Source organism: Gymnogyps californianus, chromosome 13, assembly GCF_018139145.2.
Source record: "Gymnogyps californianus isolate 813 chromosome 13, ASM1813914v2, whole genome shotgun sequence".
In the NCBI taxonomy this organism is placed as follows: domain Eukaryota; kingdom Metazoa; phylum Chordata; class Aves; order Accipitriformes; family Cathartidae; genus Gymnogyps; species Gymnogyps californianus.
In genome coordinates this window covers 18681212-18702191 of record NC_059483.1, presented here as the reverse complement: position 1 = coordinate 18702191, position 20980 = coordinate 18681212, and the positions used below count along the sequence as shown (strand labels likewise).

General features: G+C 58.2%; 2 protein-coding genes across 6 annotated transcripts in view; both read left to right on the top strand.

Annotated features, from left to right (window-relative positions):
- Nucleotides 1–1247: 1247 nt before the first annotated feature.
- Nucleotides 1248–20980, top strand: part of LOC127021523 (6-phosphofructo-2-kinase/fructose-2,6-bisphosphatase 4) — a 99555-nt gene continuing 79822 nt past the window's right edge. The window contains exon 1 of the mRNA XM_050904642.1: nucleotides 1248–1488. The gene's annotated coding sequence lies outside the window, so the exon portion shown is untranslated. The remainder of the gene's footprint in view (nucleotides 1489–20980) is intronic.
- Nucleotides 15905–20980, top strand: part of LOC127021527 (hyaluronidase-1-like) — a 28878-nt gene continuing 23802 nt past the window's right edge. For 4 of the 5 annotated variants that reach the window (XR_007767227.1, XR_007767228.1, XR_007767229.1 and 1 more), the window contains exons 1-2: nucleotides 17757–18153; nucleotides 18253–18342. Coding sequence is in view for 2 of the 5 variants with exons in the window: in XM_050904645.1 (XP_050760602.1) it covers nucleotides 17800–18153; nucleotides 18253–18342 (444 nt within the window). In the remaining 3 variants the exon portion in view is untranslated. Of the gene's footprint in view, nucleotides 16002–17400; nucleotides 18154–18252; nucleotides 18343–18431; nucleotides 19041–20980 lie in introns of those variants that run through there. The other variant, XM_050904646.1, reaches the window with a different exon arrangement.

Genomic DNA, 20980 nt, shown 5'->3' with positions numbered 1-20980 from the left:
GTCTTTCAAATGCCTTTGATTCCATTTGCGTTGCAGCGGAGGCTTGTGGCACTGCCGTGCCGATCGCTGTCTAAGGGCTCAAGTTGCTTCGTACGTGTGCAAGCGCGCTGCAGCTAAAGGAAGACAGAGGAGTGCTGGGTGCTCTGCTTTGGGAAGAGATGCTGATAATTAGTGCCAGCTTGGTGGTGGTAGCAGCATCTGAACAGAGACATGCTTTCGGCTGAGGTTTCTGGGCTAGCGAGCACCTGCTACCTGCATGTGAATTAGCACAGCCCTGGGGATAAGAAGTGAACAAAACCGCGTTCCTACGACTGACCCGCTGTCAGGCTGCAGGAAGGGACTGCAAACCTCTCGGTGTGTGCGAGAGCAACCTTAATCCAACCCAAGTTCGGTACAAGACAGGACAGTCGGAGAGGAGGCAGGACTCCACCAGACCGTCAGCAGAGACGGCTGCTCCAGTCGTCTAATGCAAATAAGTTATCAGATTTTTTTTTTCTGTGAATCTGTTCCTAGTTCCGCTCGCCTAATTCACTACACCTCCCTAACTTGGGCAAAGACTCAACAACCGGATCGACTGCTGGCTGCCCAGATGTTGAGCGAAACCCAAGAGTTCTAGCAATTCTTGCTATGAATACCCGTACTGGTTTATCAGCCGTTTGATGTGTTTTGCTTTTAAAACACTTCGGTCTTCTGCAAACTTAGTATCCTGCAGTAGAGCTTTTCTGGGAGCGCAGCCGGCTGCACAATGCCAAAGCGTCTGGGACGAGAAGGGACAAGCCCGACCACAAGCAGGCAACGGGAGGAGCGTCACAGGGGCCGAGGGCTAAGGTTTGCCTTCCCACCTTGAAGAAAAGCTGCAGCGGAGGACAAACGTGGTTAAGCAGAAGACAAGAACCACCAAAAGAAAACACGAGAGCCCTGTCTGATCTGCAGCGAGGCTCTGTCCATCAGCCTGTGCCGGACTGCAGGCTGCCTTTGCGACTGGTACTCGGGACCTTGTCTTCTGCTGATGGAAGAGACGAAGTTTCTGGCTGTTACTGAGCCACTTCTCAGTGGCTGGAAGGGAGAGACGGGTCACTTTAAACTCTTTTACCAACATTAAGCAGAGAGGAATCTTTGCAGCTGTGTGTGTCTGTTGTTCCTGATAAGCACCCTTTTCTCTAGAGGCTGTTGATCCCTGGCTGCTACCAGGCTGGCTGCGTTTGCACCTAGGTCTGCAAGATGGCTACAGCTGCTCCGCCTCCCCTGTTTCTTTCGGATATTTTTAAAAAACTCGGCTCAGTTCAGAAAACCCCAAACCCCGAGCAGAAAGCGAAGGCGCGGCTGAAGTGCCGGGCGGGAGCGAGCAGGGGCGCTTGACCGAGGGAAGGGCGGCGGGGCCCGCACCGGCAGCCGCTTCACCGCCGGAGCAGCCGGTGCCCGCGCTGCCCCGCGGAGGGGCCGGGCCGCGGGCGGTGCGGGGGCTCCCGCAGCTGCGGCCGAGCAGAGGTGAGCCCGTTCCGCCCCGAGTCCGCGCTCGCATCCCTCCCGGGGCTGCTGCTGGCACGGGCGGGCGGGCGGGAGGGAGCGGCGCTGCCCGGCGGGGCGGGGGCTGCCCGGGGCCGGTCTCCGCCGCTCCGCTCCGCTCCGCTCCGCCCCGCGCGGGGCGCGCACCCCCGCGGGCAGCTCCGCGGGGCGCCGCGGCCAGGACCCGCCGCCGCCGCCTCCGCCCCGCCGAGCGGCTGCCGGCGGGCTCCCCGCGGCCGCGCACCGCCGGGCCGGGCCGGGCCGGGCCGGGCCGTGCCGTCCTCCGCCGGAGCCGAGGCGCCGCCGCAGATGTGGGGCTGCTGCCGCCGCCGCCGTGGCTGCCCGCAGGGCCGGCACTGCCGAGGTAGGAGCCCGGCCGCCGGGGGCCTCCCCGCGGCCTCCCCGCCCGGAGCGGGGCTGCTCGGCTGCGGCTGGGCGCCCGCCGGGGCGCTTCGTCCCTTCCCCCCGTGGCTGCAAAGCCGGGGTGCCCGCCGGGGAGGTTGCAAGCGGGCGGCGGGGGGAGGCGCCGCCGGTGGGAGCCCGTGGCGGGGGATGGCGTGAGCCGCTGTGAGAGCCGGGCGGGGGAGCGGAGCGGAGCGGAGCGGGACGGGCGGGGAGCGGGGCCGCGGGGGCCGCGGGGTGCGGAGCAGCCCCCTTTGGCATGGGGCTGGCCCCGGGGAGCAGGAGGCCCAGCCCTGCCGCCTTCCCTCTAAGGGGGGGTCCCGGTGTGGGGCCCCCGGCTCAGCCCCTCTGTGGGTGGATGGTGGGGTGCCACCAACTGCCTCCCTTACGCGTAAGGGGCCTGGTAGCAGGACTGGCACCGAGGGTCACCGTCATCAGGGAGGTGCCTGGGAGGTGCCGCAGGACCCCTGGGTCCCAGCAGGCGGGACCCCGGGCTCCGTGAGCCCCCGGTCCCGGTGCTGTGCTGGCCTAGCCCCTGCGGAGGAGGGCAGTGGTGGGGAGCCTTGTCCCCAAGGAGCTGGGACAGTCCCCTCTTCCTCGTGGCCTGGAGCAGAGACGGGCTCTTCCTGACCCCACGGCGGGCTCTTTGGGGAGCACCGTGTCAGGAGTGTGGGTGCTGTGTGGGGTCTGTGGGCACTAACAGGGCTCTGTCCCCACAGCCGGACCTGATCTCCACCATCGGAGAGAGTGCGGCACTGGGTGCAGCCGGGGCCGTTTTCTGGGGCGACGCGGACTATGCCAAAACCCGGGTCGGTTTGGGGTCGGCACGTTTCTGGGGAGGTAGGCGATGGGTGGGGGGTCACCTGCCCCAGAGTGGGACCAGTGGCTCAAGACTGGGGTGTCCTCTCCATCTGGGGTGCTTCTCTCCCTGGAGCAGCCCAACGTGCCCCTGATGCCCCCCCTTCCCCCAGGACTCGTGCCAGATCATCATCAAGAACTACCTGGAGGGGGACCTGGGCCGCTACATCGTGAATGTCACGACGGCGGCACAGCTCTGCAGCACGGCGCTGGGCCAGGGCCGGGGCCGCTGCCTGCGCCAGGACAGCACCGCCGATGTCTTCCTCCCCCTCAACTCCACCAGCTTCCAGCTGCGGCGCCGGGACGGGGACCACCCCCAGCGCCCCCTCTTCTGGGCCGAGGGCCAGCCGTCCTCTGCTGACACCCTCTTCCTACGGCTCTGCAATTGGGCCTCCGTGGACATCTGCCAGCAGAAGTCGGAGGAGCTGGTGCGGCAGCAGCACCCGCAGTGGCCCCCCGAGCTGGTGAAGGAGACGGCCAAGCAGCAGTTGGAGCAGAGTGCCCGCAACTTCGTGGAGCAGACCCTGCAGCTGGGCGAGACCCTCCGTCCCAATGGCTACTGGGGTTTCTAGGGCTTCCCCAACTGCTACGACGACGACTTCGACAGCCTGCCCTACACCGGGACGTGCCCGGTGCTGGAGCAGCAGAGGAACAAGGAGCTGCGGTGGCTCTGGGAGAGCAGCCGGGCGCTCTACCCCAGCATCTACCTGCCCCCCTGCTTCAGCAGCACCAGCAAGGCGCTCGCCTCTGTCCGGCCGCGCGTGGCCGAGGCTTTCGCCGTCCAGCGCGGCGTCCTCGACCGCGGCATCCCCGTCCTGCCCTACTCCCAGATCGCCTTCGACCACACTGTCGACTTCCTCTCCCAGGTGATGGGGACGTGGGGACGGTGGGCACCTCTCGGGCTGATGGGGAGGCAGCGCGGGGGCTTTGGGCCGCGTTGACTTCTCCTCTCCCCTTGGCTGCAGGAGGACCTGATGAACACCATCGGGGAGAGCGCGGCTCAGGGCGCCGCCGGCATCGTCCTCTGGGGCAGCCTCAACTACAGCACCTCCAAGGTGAGCGCGGCGGGCGGCACCGCGCCACCGCCCGCGGGGACCCCCCGTTCCCCGGCCGCGCAGGGCTGTGACACCGTGTGCCATTGCAGGAGATGTGCCTGAGGCTGAAGGACTACGTGGAGGGGCCCCTGGGCCACTACGTCGTCAACGTGACGGCCAGCGCCGATCTGTGCAGCCAGAGCCTGTGCTCCGGCCAGGGCCGCTGCGTGCGCCAGGAGAACAAGCGGGGCTTCCTCCACCTCGACCCCTTCCGCTTCGCCGTCGACCTGCAAGCCGGCAAGCCCTGGCTGGTGGCCCAGAGCCTGGAGTCCGGGGACGACGTCTCCCGGCTGGCCGAGGAGTTCAGCTGCCAGTGCTAGGACAAGTGGCAGGGACCCCGCTGCGACACTCAGGGCTTCGCCGAGTGACCTCCCCGCCCCGTGCCGGGGACACCGGGGCGGGCAGGGTGACACCACCCCACACCCCAGCACCTTCGCCGTGGGGTTGGGAACCTGACCGCGAGGCTGCTAATAAAACCGGTAGGCACCCGCAAGCGTCTCCTTGGCTTCTGCTGTGGCACGTTTTGGGGTGGGAGGGTCCCCCAGGGACACTGGTGGTGCCTCGCGATGCTGCCAAGGGCTGTGCGTCGGGCCAGGGGGTCTGGGAGTGTAATGCCTCAGAGAAGGCAGAAAAGAAGAGGAAAATGTATGGGAGAAGACATAGGAAGGGGGATAATGGGGGAAGAGGAGGAGAAAAGGGGGAGCGGTGGGGAGCGGCCAGAGAGCGGAGGCGATAGGGGTGAAAAGATGTGCCTGTGTGGCTGTAGCTGGGGGAGTGCAGGCCCCCCAGCTCCCCACCGGGCACAGAGGGTGTGAAACCAGTGCCCCCACTTTGCTTTTCTCCTGGATGACTAGATGCAAACCAGTTCAGCCCTCGATTTCTGTGACCCAGGCTGCTGACTCAGCAATCCCTATGTTAAAGCGATCAGGAGAAGGCACGAGATGAAACACTGCTTCCCCGGTCCAGCTTAGATGAAGATGTTGGCATCCTCATCTGGATGTTCAGCTGGGGATGGGGGAATCACACGCTCAGCTCTCTGATCTTAGGCCCTAACTAAGGAAATCTCTCCGTGATGGGACTGTGCTGCGTAGCACTGCGTGTTTAGAAATGGTTCAACTGGTGGCAGATCAGTTGCTTCTGCTTAGTGTTTGGGTGGTGAAAGAGGAACTCATCCTGGCTTTGTGCTGGGCAAAGAGGACAGGGCAACTGGAAAAGGTTTCTTGTTCCAACACTTTATTACCAACTCTTCTAAGCTACGCTTCTTACCAACTCTATTAAGCTCTTATCTATTAAAAACGCTATTAATTAGACACTACGGACTTGCTGCCGACTCTCTGTGCTCTCTCTAGTTTGTGCCGCGCTGGGGTCCAACGGCATCACCTGCATCTGCAGGGTTGGGGCTGCAGGTGCAGGTGGGGCAGTGGGGCACTGTTGGCCTTTGGCCGTGGGGTGGCCTTGGCCTCGGCAGAGCTGAGCCTGCTGCCAGCACGGGCATTGCCAACTGCGGAGGAGCACGAGGAGCACGTTGGAGGCCATGCGGGGTGCGGCTGCTGGGTGGTGGTAGCAAGAAGAGGGCCAGAAGGGCGAACCCCTCGCTCCCCGCTGCGCCGGCAGGCTCTGGAAGTGTGGGAGCGGCTGCCCGTGGAGATGAACGGACGCTGCGGTGGCCAGGACGTCGCTTGGTGGGTGGAGATGCCTGCGCGGCCCTTGCAGGCTGACCCTCTGGGCTTCTGGAGGGGTGCCCTTCATCCACCTCCGGTGCATCTGGGGCTCTCCGTTTGAGGCTCACTCTCCTCTTGCAGTTTTCCAGCAGGTGGGGATGCTGTCGGTTAAAGCTGGGGTTATAGTAGTAGAGGATCTGAAAAAAGCAAAGGAGAAGTTAGTTGACACCATCCGAAGACTGGAAAACCCCAGTACAGCAAGACCCTTGGTACAGCAAGCCACGTAGCAAAGATGTTGAAAGAAATCAGATTACACTGAGTCTGTCTTTCCATGTAATGGGTTCAAACTCTGGATATAACCGAACTGTATTTTGTCTGTGTTTCTACTAGTCAGAAAGACTAACTCCAACCTTCCTGAAAACGACCCGAGAAGGAAATGAAAACCAAGCCGCTCGCTACCATCCCCATCTCTATTGCAAGGCCGTATTTGATGGGAAGGTCCGTCTCTCCCCCAAGCCTCCTGTGAGTGTTAGTTGATGGGCAGAGCAAGTGCTGTACCTGGCTGTGAGCAGAAGCTGCTGCTTCTTCTGCCAGGAATTCGGGCAGGGAGGCAGATCTTTCGAAATCCCGATGCATTTTGGCGAATCCATAGAGGTTCAGCTGCCGAAGGAAGCTCTTCATGCTCTGCGTGGCAAAAACCCGCAGAGGTCCTGCCCTGCCCAGCACCTCCTCCTTGAAGAGTTCTTCGTTGATGGCCACGCATTTCCCACCCTCACTCCACCAAATGGACCTAAACTGGTCGCTTTCCACCATTTTCCAAAGCTTCCGTGGAAAGCAGAGGGATGAGAATTCACTGCCTTTGCCTGCGCTCTTGTTGGAAACCGCAGGGACTCGTTTGGTGTTGTGCCCGTCCCTGCCATGTTGGACATCGCGCTCCTCCTTTATCGCTCGTCCGGCAGCGTCCCAGGGTGCTCTTTCCCCCTGTCCTGGAGGGCCAGGAGAAGCCCCCAGCTCATCCGGAGCAGCAAGGGATGTTGTTTCTGGGGGAGACGGCTCCCTTTTAATCGCTTTTGTCCCAGCTGGACCGAAGCTTCCCTCGCTGGCCATCGCCCTGGACAGCCAGGCCTTGTCCTGCCAGTCAGCAAGCAAAGGCCAACTGGCACCGGCTGACTGCGGGCACCAACGGGACGTTCTGACACGCCACTGTGATGCCTGTGCCGCATAGCGGTGACATCACAGTGTGCCGTCAGGGTGATGTTTGGAAATGGTGCCCTGGCAGAAGGGAGCGGCCAGAGGAGAAGTTGCTGAAGAGCACGTGTTGCTTTTCACTCCCAGAGCCACCGACGGTGGGACTCCAGAGCCCAGAAGTCCATAAAGCTGTGTTGAACGGCTGTAGGCAATGCGAGGACCGTGCTGTGTCCGGCTGCATCCAGCAGTGGGTCCGCAGGGAGGAGCGGGGATGGCTGCCGAGTTCAGCATCCCAGTGCCCAGTTTGGGCAAATAAGGGCAGCCTGTCACTTACAACTGTCCTCGCATTGCCTAGTTTTTCATTTCAACAACTATTTTTTGTCTAGGCAGCTTAAGCCACACGTTCTCTCCAAAAAGAATGTATCCTAAGTACTCGCTATGGTTAACTGTCCCAAACAGAGAAACCTGAACTGCTGATTGCTCTGAAATTAGAATATTTTACAGTCATCTAGAATGAAGATGCTAAGAGCGAGAAGCCTTGAAATGCTTCGGTATGACGAGGACATAAAGTAGTTTAGCTGAACGGCAAGGTACAGATTAAGTCTTGCATAAACCAGATGGCAGAAAGCCCTCCCAAACAATCCACAGGCTTTTCAGATACAAGTTGGAAATTTGAGGCCTGTTAATTAGCTAATAAGAAAAGGTCTCCTCTGCCTTGTTCCCTGACTAAAAACGTCAAACTCAGTAAAGGCAGAGAAATTTCCCATAGTGTTAAAAGTCGGTTCAGTCAGACACTAAGCTGTTGTTTTCAATGTTGTCTTTGCATTAACAGCCCACGCCTATGGTTACACGACCAAGAGGGCGACCGTATCTTGAAACCTGAGGAGTTGTTTTAGGACCCCACTAGTTACCATTTGCCATTGCATTTCACTTCACCCAAAGCTTTGGATGGAAGTCATAAAACCAAGTTCAGAAGAATGGGAAGCAGGTTCTTCCGGACCGCTTCTCCTGCAGCTCTTGCAGCTGGGTGCTGAGCTTCTCCTGCGGCCTTTGGACTCGACGTACGAGTTCTTCTCCTACACAGACACTAGTGGAAAGCAGTGCAACGCCAATGCAAGCAATTTGCCAAAAACGTGCTTAATGTAATATTTATGTAACCTTCTTGCGTGCTGCCTGTTGTGAAGGGGAGCTGTGAGGAAAGATACAGTTTTTTTCTGAGTCAAAGGTTATGGAAAATCTCAGTTGCCTGGGATCGAGAAGCAGCACTTGACTCCAGCTGCACGCACAGAAAACGAGCGGCATAAAAATAGCCAAACACTCCGGCAATGCCCATAGCAAGAGTCCCCCCTTCCAAAGAGCCTGAGAAAGGCCAGGCAAGCTCTTAGGGTCTGACTAGACTTGAGAGGAGAATTCCCACTCACCAAGCTAAGGCTTCCCGAACATCTGGAGTCTCCAGTCTTGGGGTACCTTAACATGCTCCTCTGCTTCAGGACAAGGGTCCATCTAATTTTTGAAGATGAAGCTGGACAGTAGATGTGGGAAGCCACAAAAGCACATGTAGGGCAACAGATTTTCCAAGGTCCCTAAGTGTGGAAATGTTTCCAATTTAGCTATTTTTGAGAAGGGCACAAGCATGTTCCAAAGGGATGACCGTGCTTGCTCAGTCTATCTGAGCACGAGCTGGGACCAAATACCCCAGGCAAAAGCTTTGTGAGTACTTACCTGGAACCCTTCTCTCCTGCCGAGTCCTCCTAAATGCAAATAAATTATCAGATTTTTTTTCCCGTGAATCTGTTCCTAGTTCCGCTCGCCTAATTCACTACACCTCCCTAACTTGGGCAAAAACTCAACAACCGGATCGACGGCTGGCTGCCCAGATGTTGAGCGAAACCCAAGAGTTCTAGCAATTCTTGCTATGAATACCCGTACTGGTTTATCAGCCATTTGATGTGTTTTGCTTTTAAAACACTTCGGTCTTCTGCAAACTTAGTATCCTGCAGTAGAGCTTTTCTGGGAGCGCAGCCGGCTGCACAATGCCAAAGCGTCTGGACGAGAAGGGACAAGCCCGACCACAAGCAGGCAACGGGAGGAGCGTCACAGGGGCCGAGGGCTAAGGTTTGCCTTCCCACCTTGAAGAAAAGCTGCAGCGGAGGACGAACATGCTTAAGCAGAAGACAAAAACCACCAAAAGAAAACACGAGAGCCCTGTCTGATCTGCAGCGAGGCTCTGTTACGGAAAGTCACTTGAGCTTCTTAAGAAGCTAAAGCAAATGAGTTACTAATACTTCAGATGAAATCACAGGGAGTTAATAAGGCTTAGGTATTGTCCAGAAGGTGGACACAGACAGCTTCCATCTCCATAGTGCCAAACACTTGCACTACAGCACCTCGAGAAGCTGTTCCGCTCTCTAGGGGATGCACAAGGAGCTGGATTGTACTTTGATGGTTCCCCAAAAGAAAAGGAGGTTGTTCCTTGGCATTACAGCAACAGTGAAACTTTTTGCTCCCCTACTCGCCCTCAGTTCGTAAAAAATCACATTTCCAGAGCTGTTTCTGCATGGGTTCCCAATCTCTTTTCATACAGCCTAGGACTGGAGGAGCGGTAGGGGTTCGGTCTCTCAGCCCGCAGTCACTCAGCCCTTGCTCTGAGTCACCGTACACGCACTTCAAGGAAGTGATACCGAGCACCGAACTGACCTCAGCCGCCGAGTTTCCTCGTTACAGGAGGCAGCATCATCTGGAGGTAAGCATGCAATACTCCCTGTTTACAAAAAATCCCCCCCCCCCCCCCTTTCTTTCATGTGGCTTAATTTCTGTAAGTGATTAACATTTAAGAAGCTGTACTTTGTTAACTAAAGTTTTAAAGCACCAGATGATCCCCAGGCAAAGGCAGCATAGGTACAATGCTTGTGTTACCAGTGGGGGTCTGAAACCAGCTGCCCAAACAGCAAACTTAGACTTGCTATCACTTGGAGAGCACCTGGGAAGCAGAACGAAGATGTGTAGGTAGGTGAAAAGACATCCTGCCAAGGTAAAGAAAATTTGCATGTGAATTTTCAGCAAAAACTGTGTGAAACCAGTGCCCCCACTTTGCTTTTCTCCTGGATGACTAGATGCAAACCAGTTCAGCCCTCGATTTCTGTGACCCAGGCTGCTGACTCAGCAACACCTATGTTAAAGCGATCAGGAGAAGGCACGAGATGAAACACTGCTTCCCCGGTGTCCTGGTTTCCGCTAGGACAGAGTTAATTTTCTTCCTAGTAGCTGGTATAGTGCTGTGTTTTGGATTGAGTAGGAAAGTAATGTTGATAACACACTGATGTTTTTAGTTGTTGCTAAGTAGTGTTTATACTAAGCCAAGGATTTTTCAGCTTCTCATGCCCAGCCAGCAAGAAGGCTGGAGGGGCACAAGAAGCTGGGAGGGGACACCGCCAGGACAGCTGACCCAGACTGGCCAAAGAGCTATTCCATACCATATGCCATCATGCCCAGTATATAAACTGGGGGCGCTGGCTGCGAGGGGCGGATCGCGGCTCGGGAACTAACTGGGCATCGGTCAACGAGTGGGGAGCAATTGCCTTGTGCACCACTTGCTTTGTGTAGTTTAATTCTTTTAGTATTACTATTGTCATATTATTATTATCATTAGCATTGTTTTTCATTCCTTTCTGTCCTATTAAACTGTCTTTATCTCAGCTCACGAGGTTTTTTGCCTGATTCTCTCCCCCATCCCGGGGGTGGGGGGGGAGTGAGCGAGCGGCTGCGTGGTGCTTAGCTGCCGGCTGGGGTTAAACCACGACACCCGGTCCAGCTTAGATGAAGATGTTGGCATCCTCATCCGGATGTTCAGCTGGGGATGGGGGAATCACACGCTCAGCTCTCTGATCTTAGGCCCTAACTAAGGAAATCTCTCCGTGATGGGACTGTGCTGCGTAGCACTGCGTGTTTAGAAATGGTTCAACTGGTGGCAGATCAGTTGCTTCTGCTTAGTGTTTGGGTGGTGAAAGAGGAACTCATCCTGGCTTTGTGCTGGGCAAAGAGGACAGGGCAACTGGAAAAGGTTTCTTGTTCCAACACTTTATTACCAACTCTTCTAAACTACACTTCTTACCAACTCTATTAAGATCTATCTATTAAGAACGCTATTAATTAGACACTACGGACTTGCTGCCGACTCTCTGTGCTCTCTCTAGTTTGTGCCGCACTGGGGTCCAACGGCATCACCTGCATCTGCAGGGTTGGGGCTGCAGGTGCAGGTGGGGCAGTGGGGCACTGTTGGCCTTTGGCCGTGGGGTGGCCTTGGCCTCGGCAGAGCTGAGCCTGCTGCCAGCACGGGCATTGCCAACTGCGGAGGAGCACGAGGAGCACGCTGGAGGCCATGCGGGGTGCGGCTGCTGGGGGGTGGTAGCAAGAAGAGGGCCAGAAGGGCGAACCCCTCGCTCCCCGCTGCGCCGGCAGGCTCTGGAAGTGTGGGAGCGGCTGCCCGTGGAGATGAACAGACGCTGCGGTGGCCAGGACGTCGCTTGGTGGGTGGAGATGCCTGCGCGGCCCTTGCAGGCTGACCCTCTGGGCTTCTGGAGGGGTGCCCTTCATCCACCTCCGGTGCATCTGGGGCTCTCCGTTTGAGGCTCACTTTCCTCTTGCACTTTTCCAGCAGGTGGGGATGCTCTCGGTTAAAGCTGGGGTTATAGTAGTAGAGGATCTAAAAAAAGCAAAGGAGAAGTTAGTTGACACCATCCGAAGACTGGAAAACCCCAGTACAGCAAGACCCTCGGTACAGCAAGACCCGTAGCAAAGACATTCAGAGAAATCAGATTACACTGAGTCTGTCTTTCCATTTAATGGGTTCAAACTCTGGATATAACCGAACTGTATTTTATCTGTGTTTCTACTAGTCAGAAAGACTAACTCCAACCTTCCTGAAAACGACCCGAGAAGGAAATGAAAACCAAGCCGCTTGCTACCATCCCCATCTCTATTGCAAGGCCGTATTTGATGGGAAGGTCCGTCTCTCCCCCAAGCCTCCTGTGAGTGTTAGTTGATGGGCAGAGCAAGTGCTGTACCTGGCTGTGAGCAGAAGCTGCTGCTTCTTCTGCCAGGAATTCGGGCAGGGAGGCAGATCTTTCGAAATCCCGATGCATTTTGGCAAATCCATAGAGGTTCAGCTGCCGAAGGAAGCTCTTCATGCTCTGCGTGGCAAAAACCCGCAGAGGTCCTGCCCTGCCCAGCACCTCCTCCTTGAAGAGCTCTTCGTTGATGGCCACGCATTTCCCACCCTCACTCCACCAAATGGACCTAAACTGGTCGCTTTCCACCATTTTCCAAAGCTTCTGTGGAAAGCAGAGGGACGAGAATTCATTGGCTTTGCCTGCACTCTTGTTGGAAACGGGAGGGACTTGTTTGATCTTGTGTCCGTCCCTGCCATGTTGGACATCGCGCTCCTCCTTTATCGCTCGTCCGGCAGCGTCCCAGGGTGCTCTTTCCCCTGTCCTGGAGGGCCAGGAGAAGCCCCCAGCTCATCCGGAGCAGCAAGGGATGTTGTTTCTGGGGGAGACGGCTCCCTTTTAATCGCTGTTGTCCCAGCTGGACCGAAGCTTCCCTCGCTGGCCATCGCCCTGGACAGCCAGGCCTTGTCCTGCCAGTCAGCAAGCAAAGGCCAACTGGCACCGGCTGACTGCGGGCACCAACGGGACGTTCTGACACGCCACTGTGATGCCTGTGCCGCATAGCGGTGACATCACAGTGTGCCGTCAGGGTGATGTTTGGAAATGGTGCCCTGGCAGAAGGGAGCGGCCAGAGGAGAAGTTGCTGAAGAGCACGTGTTGCTTTTCACTCCCCGAGCCACCGACGGTGGGACTCCAGAGCCCAGAAGTCCATAAAGCTGTGTTGAACGGCTGTAGGCAATGCGAGGACCGTGCTGTGTCCGGCTGCATCCAGCAGTGGGTCCGCAGGGAGGAGCGGGGATGGCTGCCGAGTTCAGCATCCCAGTGCCCAGTTTGGGAAGCTTTCCAGCTGGGCACCTCTGACACCTGCAGAAACGTCCTTACGGCCTTTGTTGTCTCGTCGCTGGATGCTGACTGTAGGGAAACATCACCCAAGCTGTTAAGGCCGCCTAAAGTTTGCGTTCACCTAAACACAAAGAGCGGCGGCAAGCGTGTAGGAAGAAGCCTCTGCCAGGCACAGGAGGAGGCAGCCCAAGACACAGGGAAGGCCTTGGGGAAAAGGAGGAGAATTCCTCCAATCCTCCACTTTTTGAGGGGCATTGCAACACAGAGGCAGAGCAGGATGACAGCTCCTTCTGAAGAGCAGAAAGAAAGAAGGAAGGGAACCTGCTCGGCAGGGACTTGCTATTTCTCCTCTCTCCTGGGACAGGGTGGCTCCTGAATTGAATGAATTGTTTAATCTAATTCTTAGAGAGATAGTTTGGTAAATGTTGGGTGTAAATGTTGGAAATACTATTATCTTAGTATTTTTTGTATGTGTAATGTAACTTAATGCACGCTCAAACGTGCTCCTCCCAAGCCGCGAAGAATCTGATATTTGCCATGTATTAAATGCTGAAATTCAAGCAAAGTTCACCTTGCTATTCACACCAAGAAAACGACTGTGAATTTCAAGTCCTCTTTATGCCTGGAAGGTATCACAGCTGGGTGCTTGGAGGTTTCAGCCATTCAATACGCTTCAAGTGTTCAGCTTCTGAGTATCTGGTGCATCGTTAGGGGCTGGTTTCGGGTTCTGCTGGGCACAGACATTTACGTTCTCTCAGTCCATTAACTGAACTAAGCATTGAAATGGGCATCAGGGAAGAGACGCTTCCTCTGGAGTTGCAGAAGGGTCTAAGACTGCCAGAAGCTGCATAAGCGCTGCAAGAAACCCTGTCTCTAGGTTGAATTAAGGAATGGAGTTTGGTGTAGCTTGAGGGTTTGCTTGACGTGGCTGGGCCGCTTTTGGGCACGGGTATGGGTTGGCAGGTGTTGCTGGGGAATTGTGTCGTGTTGGTTACGTTTTGTGTGCTCTGGCTCTGCTGGCATGTGCCTTGTTACCTAGGGAACCATAGGACTGGTTACAGTGGACTGGAGTTTTGTGGCCAGACTGCTTGCTGGTCGGGGACTGGCCGCGGAATGGGTGGGATGTCTAACGGGACTGTTATAGAAGCTGTTATATATAGATAGATATATATATATATAACCCCACTGAGTGGGGTTTTACCTGGATGGAGATGCAATTTTGTAGGATGGACCCTATGCTCTCCCCGCTAGCGAAAATAAAGGTGCTTTGGCTGACAGTCCGTCTGTGAGCCGGTTCCTTTGAATCAAGGTGCTGGCTTGTGGCTTGTCTTAAATAAAAGTGAGGCTGGAAACCGGGACCAGCTCTTTCTCTTGTTGTTGAAATAACGCAAGCCTGGGCACGAACACCGTTTGCCACCTTCAAATAATAGTTTTAAATGTGTAAGAGGATTTGTTTCATTCATCCTACTTATTGTAGCTATTCCTCGGTCCTTGCCTCTTGCAGTATATCTAAAGACACCCAAGACACTGGATTCCATGTGATCTAGCTTGTCTTACTCCAGACTCTGAGGAATAGAGACTAGAAAGACACAGCACATCATAAAACCAAGTTCAGAAGAATGGGAAGCAGGTTCTTCCAGACCGCTTCTCCTGCAGCTCTTGCAGCTGGGTGCTGAGCTTCTCCTGCGGCCTTTGGACTCGACGTACGAGTACAAAGCTCTTTTGGAAGAAATAAATCCTTCCCAAAAGCAAGTCACAGTGACTGCATGGCTTGAAACGAAATAGATGGCATGTGGGTCTTTCAAATGCCTTTGATTCCATTTGCGTTGCAGCGGAGGCTTGTGGCACTGCCGTGCCGATCGCTGTCTAAGGGCTCAAGTTGCTTCGTACGTGTGCAAGCGCGCTGCAGCTAAAGGAAGACAGAGGAGTGCTGGGTGCTCTGCTTTGGGAAGAGATGCTGATAATTAGTGCCAGCTTGGTGGTGGTAGCAGCATCTGAACAGAGACATGCTTTCGGCTGAGGTTTCTGGGCTAGCGAGCACCTGCTACCTGCATGTGAATTAGCACAGCCCTGGGGATAAGAAGTGAACAAAACCGCGTTCCTACGACTGACCCGCTGTCAGGCTGCAGGAAGGGACTGCAAACCTCTCGGTGTGTGCGAGAGCAACCTTAATCCAACCCAAGTTCGGTACAAGACAGGACAGTCGGAGAGGAGGCAGGACTCCACCAGACCGTCAGCAGAGACGGCTGCTCCAGTCGTCTAATGCAAATAAGTTATCAGATTTTTTTTTTCTGTGAATCTGTTCCTAGTTCCGCTCGCCTAATTCACTACACCTCCCTAACTTGGGCAAAGACTCAACAACCGGATCGACTGCTGGCTGCCCAGATGTTGAGCGAAACCCAAGAGTTCTAGCAATTCTTGCTATGAATACCCGTACTGGTTTATCAGCCATTTGATGTGTTTTGCTTTTAAAACACTTCGGTCTTCTGCAAACTTAGTATCCTGCAGTAGAGCTTTTCTGGGAGCGCAGCCGGCTGCACAATGCCAAAGCGTCTGGGACGAGAAGGGACAAGCCCGACCACAAGCAGGCAACGGGAGGAGCGTCACAGGGGCCGAGGGCTAAGGTTTGCCTTCCCACCTTGAAGAAAAGCTGCAGCGGAGGACAAACGTGGTTAAGCAGAAGACAAGAACCACCAAAAGAAAACACGAGAGCCCTGTCTGATCTGCAGCGAGGCTCTGTCCATCAGCCTGTGCCAGACTGCAGGCTGCCTTTGCGACTGGTACTCGGGACCTTGTCTTCTGCTGATGGAAGAGGCAAAGTTTCTGGCTGTTACTGAGCCACTTCTCAGTGGCTGGAAGGGAGAGACGGGTCACTTTAAACTCTTTTACCAACATTAAGCAGAGAGGAATCTTTGCAGCTGTGTGTGTCTGTTGTTCCTGATAAGCACCCTTTTCTCTAGAGCCTGTTGATCCCTGGCTGCTACCAGGCTGGCTGCGTTTGCACCTAGGTCTGCAAGATGGCTACAGCTGCTCCGCCTCCCCTGTTTCTTTCGGATATTTTTAAAAAACTCGGCTCAGTTCAGAAAACCCCAAACCCCGAGCAGAAAGCGAAGGCGCGGCTGAAGTGCCGGGCGGGAGCGAGCAGGGGCGCTTGACCGAGGGAAGGGCGGCGGGGCCCGCACCGGCAGCCGCTTCACCGCCGGAGCAGCCGGTGCCCGCGCTGCCCCGCGGAGGGGCCGGGCCGCGGGCGGTGCGGGGGCTCCCGCAGCTGCGGCCGAGCAGAGGTGAGCCCGTTCCGCCCCGAGTCCGCGCTCGCATCCCTCCCGGGGCTGCTGCTGGCACGGGCGGGCGGGCGGGAGGGAGCGGCGCTGCCCGGCGGGGCGGGGGCTGCCCGGGGCCGGTCTCCGCCGCTCCGCTCCGCTCCGCCCCGCTCCGCCCCGCGCGGGGCGCGCACCCCCGCGGGCAGCTCCGCGGGGCGCCGCGGCCAGGACCCGCCGCCGCCGCCTCCGCCCCGCCGAGCGGCTGCCGGCGGGCTCCCCGCGGCCGCGCACCGCCGGGCCGGGCCGGGCCGGGCCGGGCCGTGCCGTCCTCCGCCGGAGCCGAGGCGCCGCCGCAGATGTGGGGCTGCTGCCGCCGCCGCCGTGGCTGCCCGCAGGGCCGGCAGTGCCGAGGTAGGAGCCCCGGCCGCCGGGGGCCTCCCCGCGGCCTCCCCGCCCGGAGCGGGGCTGCTCGGCTGCGGCTGGGCGCCCGCCGGGGCGCTTCGTCCCTTCCCCCCCGTGGCTGCAAAGCCGGGGGTGCCCGCCGGGGAGGTTGCAAGCGGGCGGCGGGGGGGAGGCGCCGCCGGTGGGAGCCCGTGGCGGGGGATGGCGTGAGCCGCTGTGAGAGCCGGGCGGGGGAGCGGAGCGGAGCGGAGCGGGACGGGCGGGGAGCGGGGCCGCGGGGGGCCGCGGGGTGCGGAGCAGCCCCCTTTGGCATGGGGCTGGCCCCGGGGAGCAGGAGGCCCAGCCCTGCCGCCTTCCCTCTAAGGGGGGGTCCCGGTGTGGGGCCCCCCGGCTCAGCCCCTCTGTGGGTGGATGGTGGGGTGCCACCAACTGCCCCCTTACGGGTAAGGGGCCTGGTAGCAGGACTGGCACCGAGGGTCACCGTCATCAGGGAGGTGCCTGGGAGGTGCCGCAGGACCCCTGGGTCCCAGCAGGCGGGACCCCGGGCTCCGTGAGCCCCCGGTCCCGGTGCTGTGCTGGCCTAGCCCTGCGGAGGAGGGCAGTGGTGGGGAGCCTTGTCCCAAGGAGCTGGGACAGTCCCCTCTTCCTCGTGGCCTGGAGCAGAGACGGGCTCTTCCTGACCCCACGGCGGGCTCTTTGGGGAGCACCGTGTCAGGAGTGTGGGTGCTGTGTGGGGTCTGTGGGCACTAACAGGGCTCTGTCCCCACAGCCGGACCTGATCTCCACCATCGGAGAGAGTGCGGCACTGGGTGCAGCCGGGGCCGTTTTCTGGGGCGACGCGGACTATGCCAAAACCCGGGTCGGTTTGGGGTCGGCACGTTTCTGGGGAGGTAGGCGATGGGTGGGGGGTCACCTGCCCCCAGAGTGGGACCAGTGGCTCAAGACTGGGGTGTCCTCTCCATCTGGGGTGCTTCTCTCCCTGGAGCAGCCCAACGTGCCCCTGATGCCCCCCCTTCCCCAGGACTCGTGCCAGATCATCATCAAGAACTACCTGGAGGGGGACCTGGGCCGCTACATCGTGAATGTCACGACGGCGGCACAGCTCTGCAGCACGGCGCTGGGCCAGGGCCGGGGCCGCTGCCTGCGCCAGGACAGCACCGCCGATGTCTTCCTCCCCCTCAACTCCACCAGCTTCCAGCTGCGGCGCCGGGACGGGGACCACCCCCAGCGCCCCCTCTTCTGGGCCGAGGGCCAGCCGTCCTCTGCTGACACCCTCTTCCTACGGCTCTGCAATTGGGCCTCCGTGGACATCTGCCAGCAGAAGTCGGAGGAGCTGGTGCGGCAGCAGCACCCGCAGTGGCCCCCCGAGCTGGTGAAGGAGACGGCCAAGCAGCAGTTTGAGCAGGGTGCCCGCAACTTCATGGAGCAGACCCTGCAGCTGGGCGAGACCCTCCGTCCCAATGGCTACTGGGGTTTCTATGGGTTCCCCAACTGCTACAACGACGACTTCGACAGCCTGCCCTACACCGGGACGTGCCCGGTGCTGGAGCAGCAGAGGAACAAGGAGCTGCGGTGGCTCTGGGAGAGCAGCCGGGCGCTCTACCCCAGCATCTGCCTGCCCCCCTGCTTCAACAGCACCAGCAAGGCGCTCGCCTATGTCCGGCCGCGCGTGGCCGAGGCTTTCGCCGTCCAGCGCGGCGTCCTCGACCGCGGCATCCCCGTCCTGCCCTACTCCCAGATCGCCTTTGACCACACTGTCGACTTCCTCTCCCAGGTGATGGGGACGTGGGGACGGTGGGCACCTCTCGGGCTGATGGGGAGGCAGCGCGGGGGCTTTGGGCCGCGTTGACTTCTCCTCTCCCCTTGGCTGCAGGAGGACCTGATGAACACCATCGGGGAGAGCGCGGCTCAGGGCGCCGCCGGCATCGTCCTCTGGGGCAGCCTCAACTACAGCACCTCCAAGGTGAGCGCGGCGGGCGGCACCGCGCCACCGCCCGCGGGGACCCCCCGTTCCCCGGCCGCGCAGGGCTGTGACACCGCGTGCCATTGCAGGAGATGTGCCTGAGGCTGAAGGACTACGTGGAGGGGCCCCTGGGCCACTACGTCGTCAACGTGACGGCCAGCGCCGATCTGTGCAGCCAGAGCCTGTGCTCCGGCCAGGGCCGCTGCGTGCGCCAGGAGAACAAGCGGGGCTTCCTCCACCTCGACCCCTTCCGCTTCGCCGTCGACCTGCAAGCCGGCAAGCCCTGGCTGGTGGCCCAGAGCCTGGAGTCCGGGGACGACGTCTCCCGGCTGGCCGAGGAGTTCAGCTGCCAGTGCTAGGACAAGCGGCAGGGACCCCGCTGCGACACTCAGGGCTTCGCCGAGTGACCTCCCCGCCCCGTGCCGGGGACACCGGGGCGGGCAGGGTGACACCACCCCACACCCCAGCACCTTCGCCGTGGGGTTGGGAACCTCACCGCGAGGCTGCTAATAAAACCGGTAGGCACCCGCAAGCGTCTCCTTGGCTTCTGCTGTGGCACGTTTTGGGGTGGGAGGGTCCCCAGGGACACTGGTGGTGCCTCGCGATGCTGCCAAGGGCTGTGCGTCGGGCCAGGGGGTCTGGGAGTGTAATGCCTCAGAGAAGGCAGAAAAGAAGAGGAAAATGTATGGGAGAAGACATAGGAAGGGGGATAATGGGGGAAGAGGAGGAGAAAAGGGGGAGCGGTGGGGAGCGGCCAGAGAGCGGAGGCGATAGGGGTGAAAAGATGTGCCTGTGCGGCTGTAGCTGGGGGAGTGCAGGCCCCCCAGCTCCCCACCGGGCACAGAGGGTGTGAAACCAGTGCCCCCACTTTGCTTTTCTCCTGGATGACTAGATGCAAACCAGTTCAGCCCTCGATTTCTGTGACCCAGGCTGCTGACTCAGCAATCCCTATGTTAAAGCGATCAGGAGAAGGCACGAGATGAAACACTGCTTCCCCGGTCCAGCTTAGATGAAGATGTTGGCATCCTCATCTGGATGTTCAGCTGGGGATGGGGGAATCACACGCTCAGCTCTCTGATCTTAGGCCCTAACTAAGGAAATCTCTCCGTGATGGGACTGTGCTGCGTAGCACTGCGTGTTTAGAAATGGTTCAACTGGTGGCAGATCAGTTGCTTCTGCTTAGTGTTTGGGTGGTGAAAGAGGAACTCATCCTGGCTTTGTGCTGGGCAAAGAGGACAGGGCAACTGGAAAAGGTTTCTTGTTCCAACACTTTATTACCAACTCTTCTAAACTACACTTCTTACCAACTCTATTAAGCTCTATCTATTAAGAACGCTATTAATTATATGCTATGGACTTGCTGCCGACTCTCTGTGCTCTCTCTAGTTTGTGCCGCGCTGGGGTCCAACGGCATCACCTGCATCTGCAGGGTTGGGGCTGCAGGTGCAGGTGGGGCAGTGGGGCACTGTTGGCCTTTGGCCGTGGGGTGGCCTTGGCCTCGGCAGAGCTGAGCCTGCTGCCAGCACGGGCATTGCCAACTGCGGAGGAGCAGCACGCTGGAGGCCATGCGGGGTGCGGCTGCTGGGGGGTGGTAGAAAGAGAAGGGCCAGAAGGGCGAACCCCTCGCTCCCCGCTGCGCCGGCAGGCTCTGGAAGTGTGGGAGCGGCTGCCCGTGGAGATGAACGGACGCTGCGGTGGCCAGGACGTCGCTTGGTGGGTGGAGATGCCTGCGCGGCCCTTGCAGGCTGACCCTCTGGGCTTCTGGAGGGGTGCCCTTCATCCACCTCCGGTGCATCTGGGGCTCTCCGTTTGAGGCTCACTCTCCTCTTGCAGTTTTCCAGCAGGTGGGGATGCTGTCGGTTAAAGCTGGGGTTATAGTAGTAGAGGATCTGAAAAAAGCAAAGGAGAAGAGTTAGTTGACACCATCCGAAGACAAAAACCCCAAGCTACGAGAACTAAGACTCTGAATTGCAAAAGAGGAGCATGGATATTGAAAAGGACTCTCAGGGGCGTTTGAAACCAAAAGCTGAGGCTAAAGGTAATAGCAGGCAGGTAATACTACGGTCCTTAGACGTATCTTCTCGGCATTCAGCTGGTGCCACAGGAAGGTTTCACATTTGGTACAGCAAGACCCGTAGCAAAGACATTCAGAGAAATCAGATTACACTGAGTCTGTCTTTCCATTTAATGGGTTCAAACTCTGGATATAACCGAACTGTATTTTATCTGTGTTTCTACTAGTCAGAAAGACTAACTCCAACCTTCCTGGAAACGACCCGAGAAGGAAATGAAAACCAAGCCGCTCACTACCATCCCCATCTCTATTGCAAGGCCGTATTTGATGGGAAGGTCCGTCTCTCCCCCAAGCCTCCTGTGAGTGTTAGTTGATGGGCAGAGCAAGTGCTGTACCTGGCTGTGAGCAGAAGCTGCTGCTTCTTCTGCCAGGAATTCGGGCAGGGAGGCAGATCTTTCGAAATCCCGATGCATTTTGGCGAATCCATAGAGGTTCAGCTGCCGAAGGAAGCTCTTCATGCTCTGCGTGGCAAAAACCCGCAGAGGTCCTGCCCTGCCCAGCACCTCCTCCTTGAAGAGTTCTTCGTTGATGGCCACGCATTTCCCACTCTCACTCCACCAAATG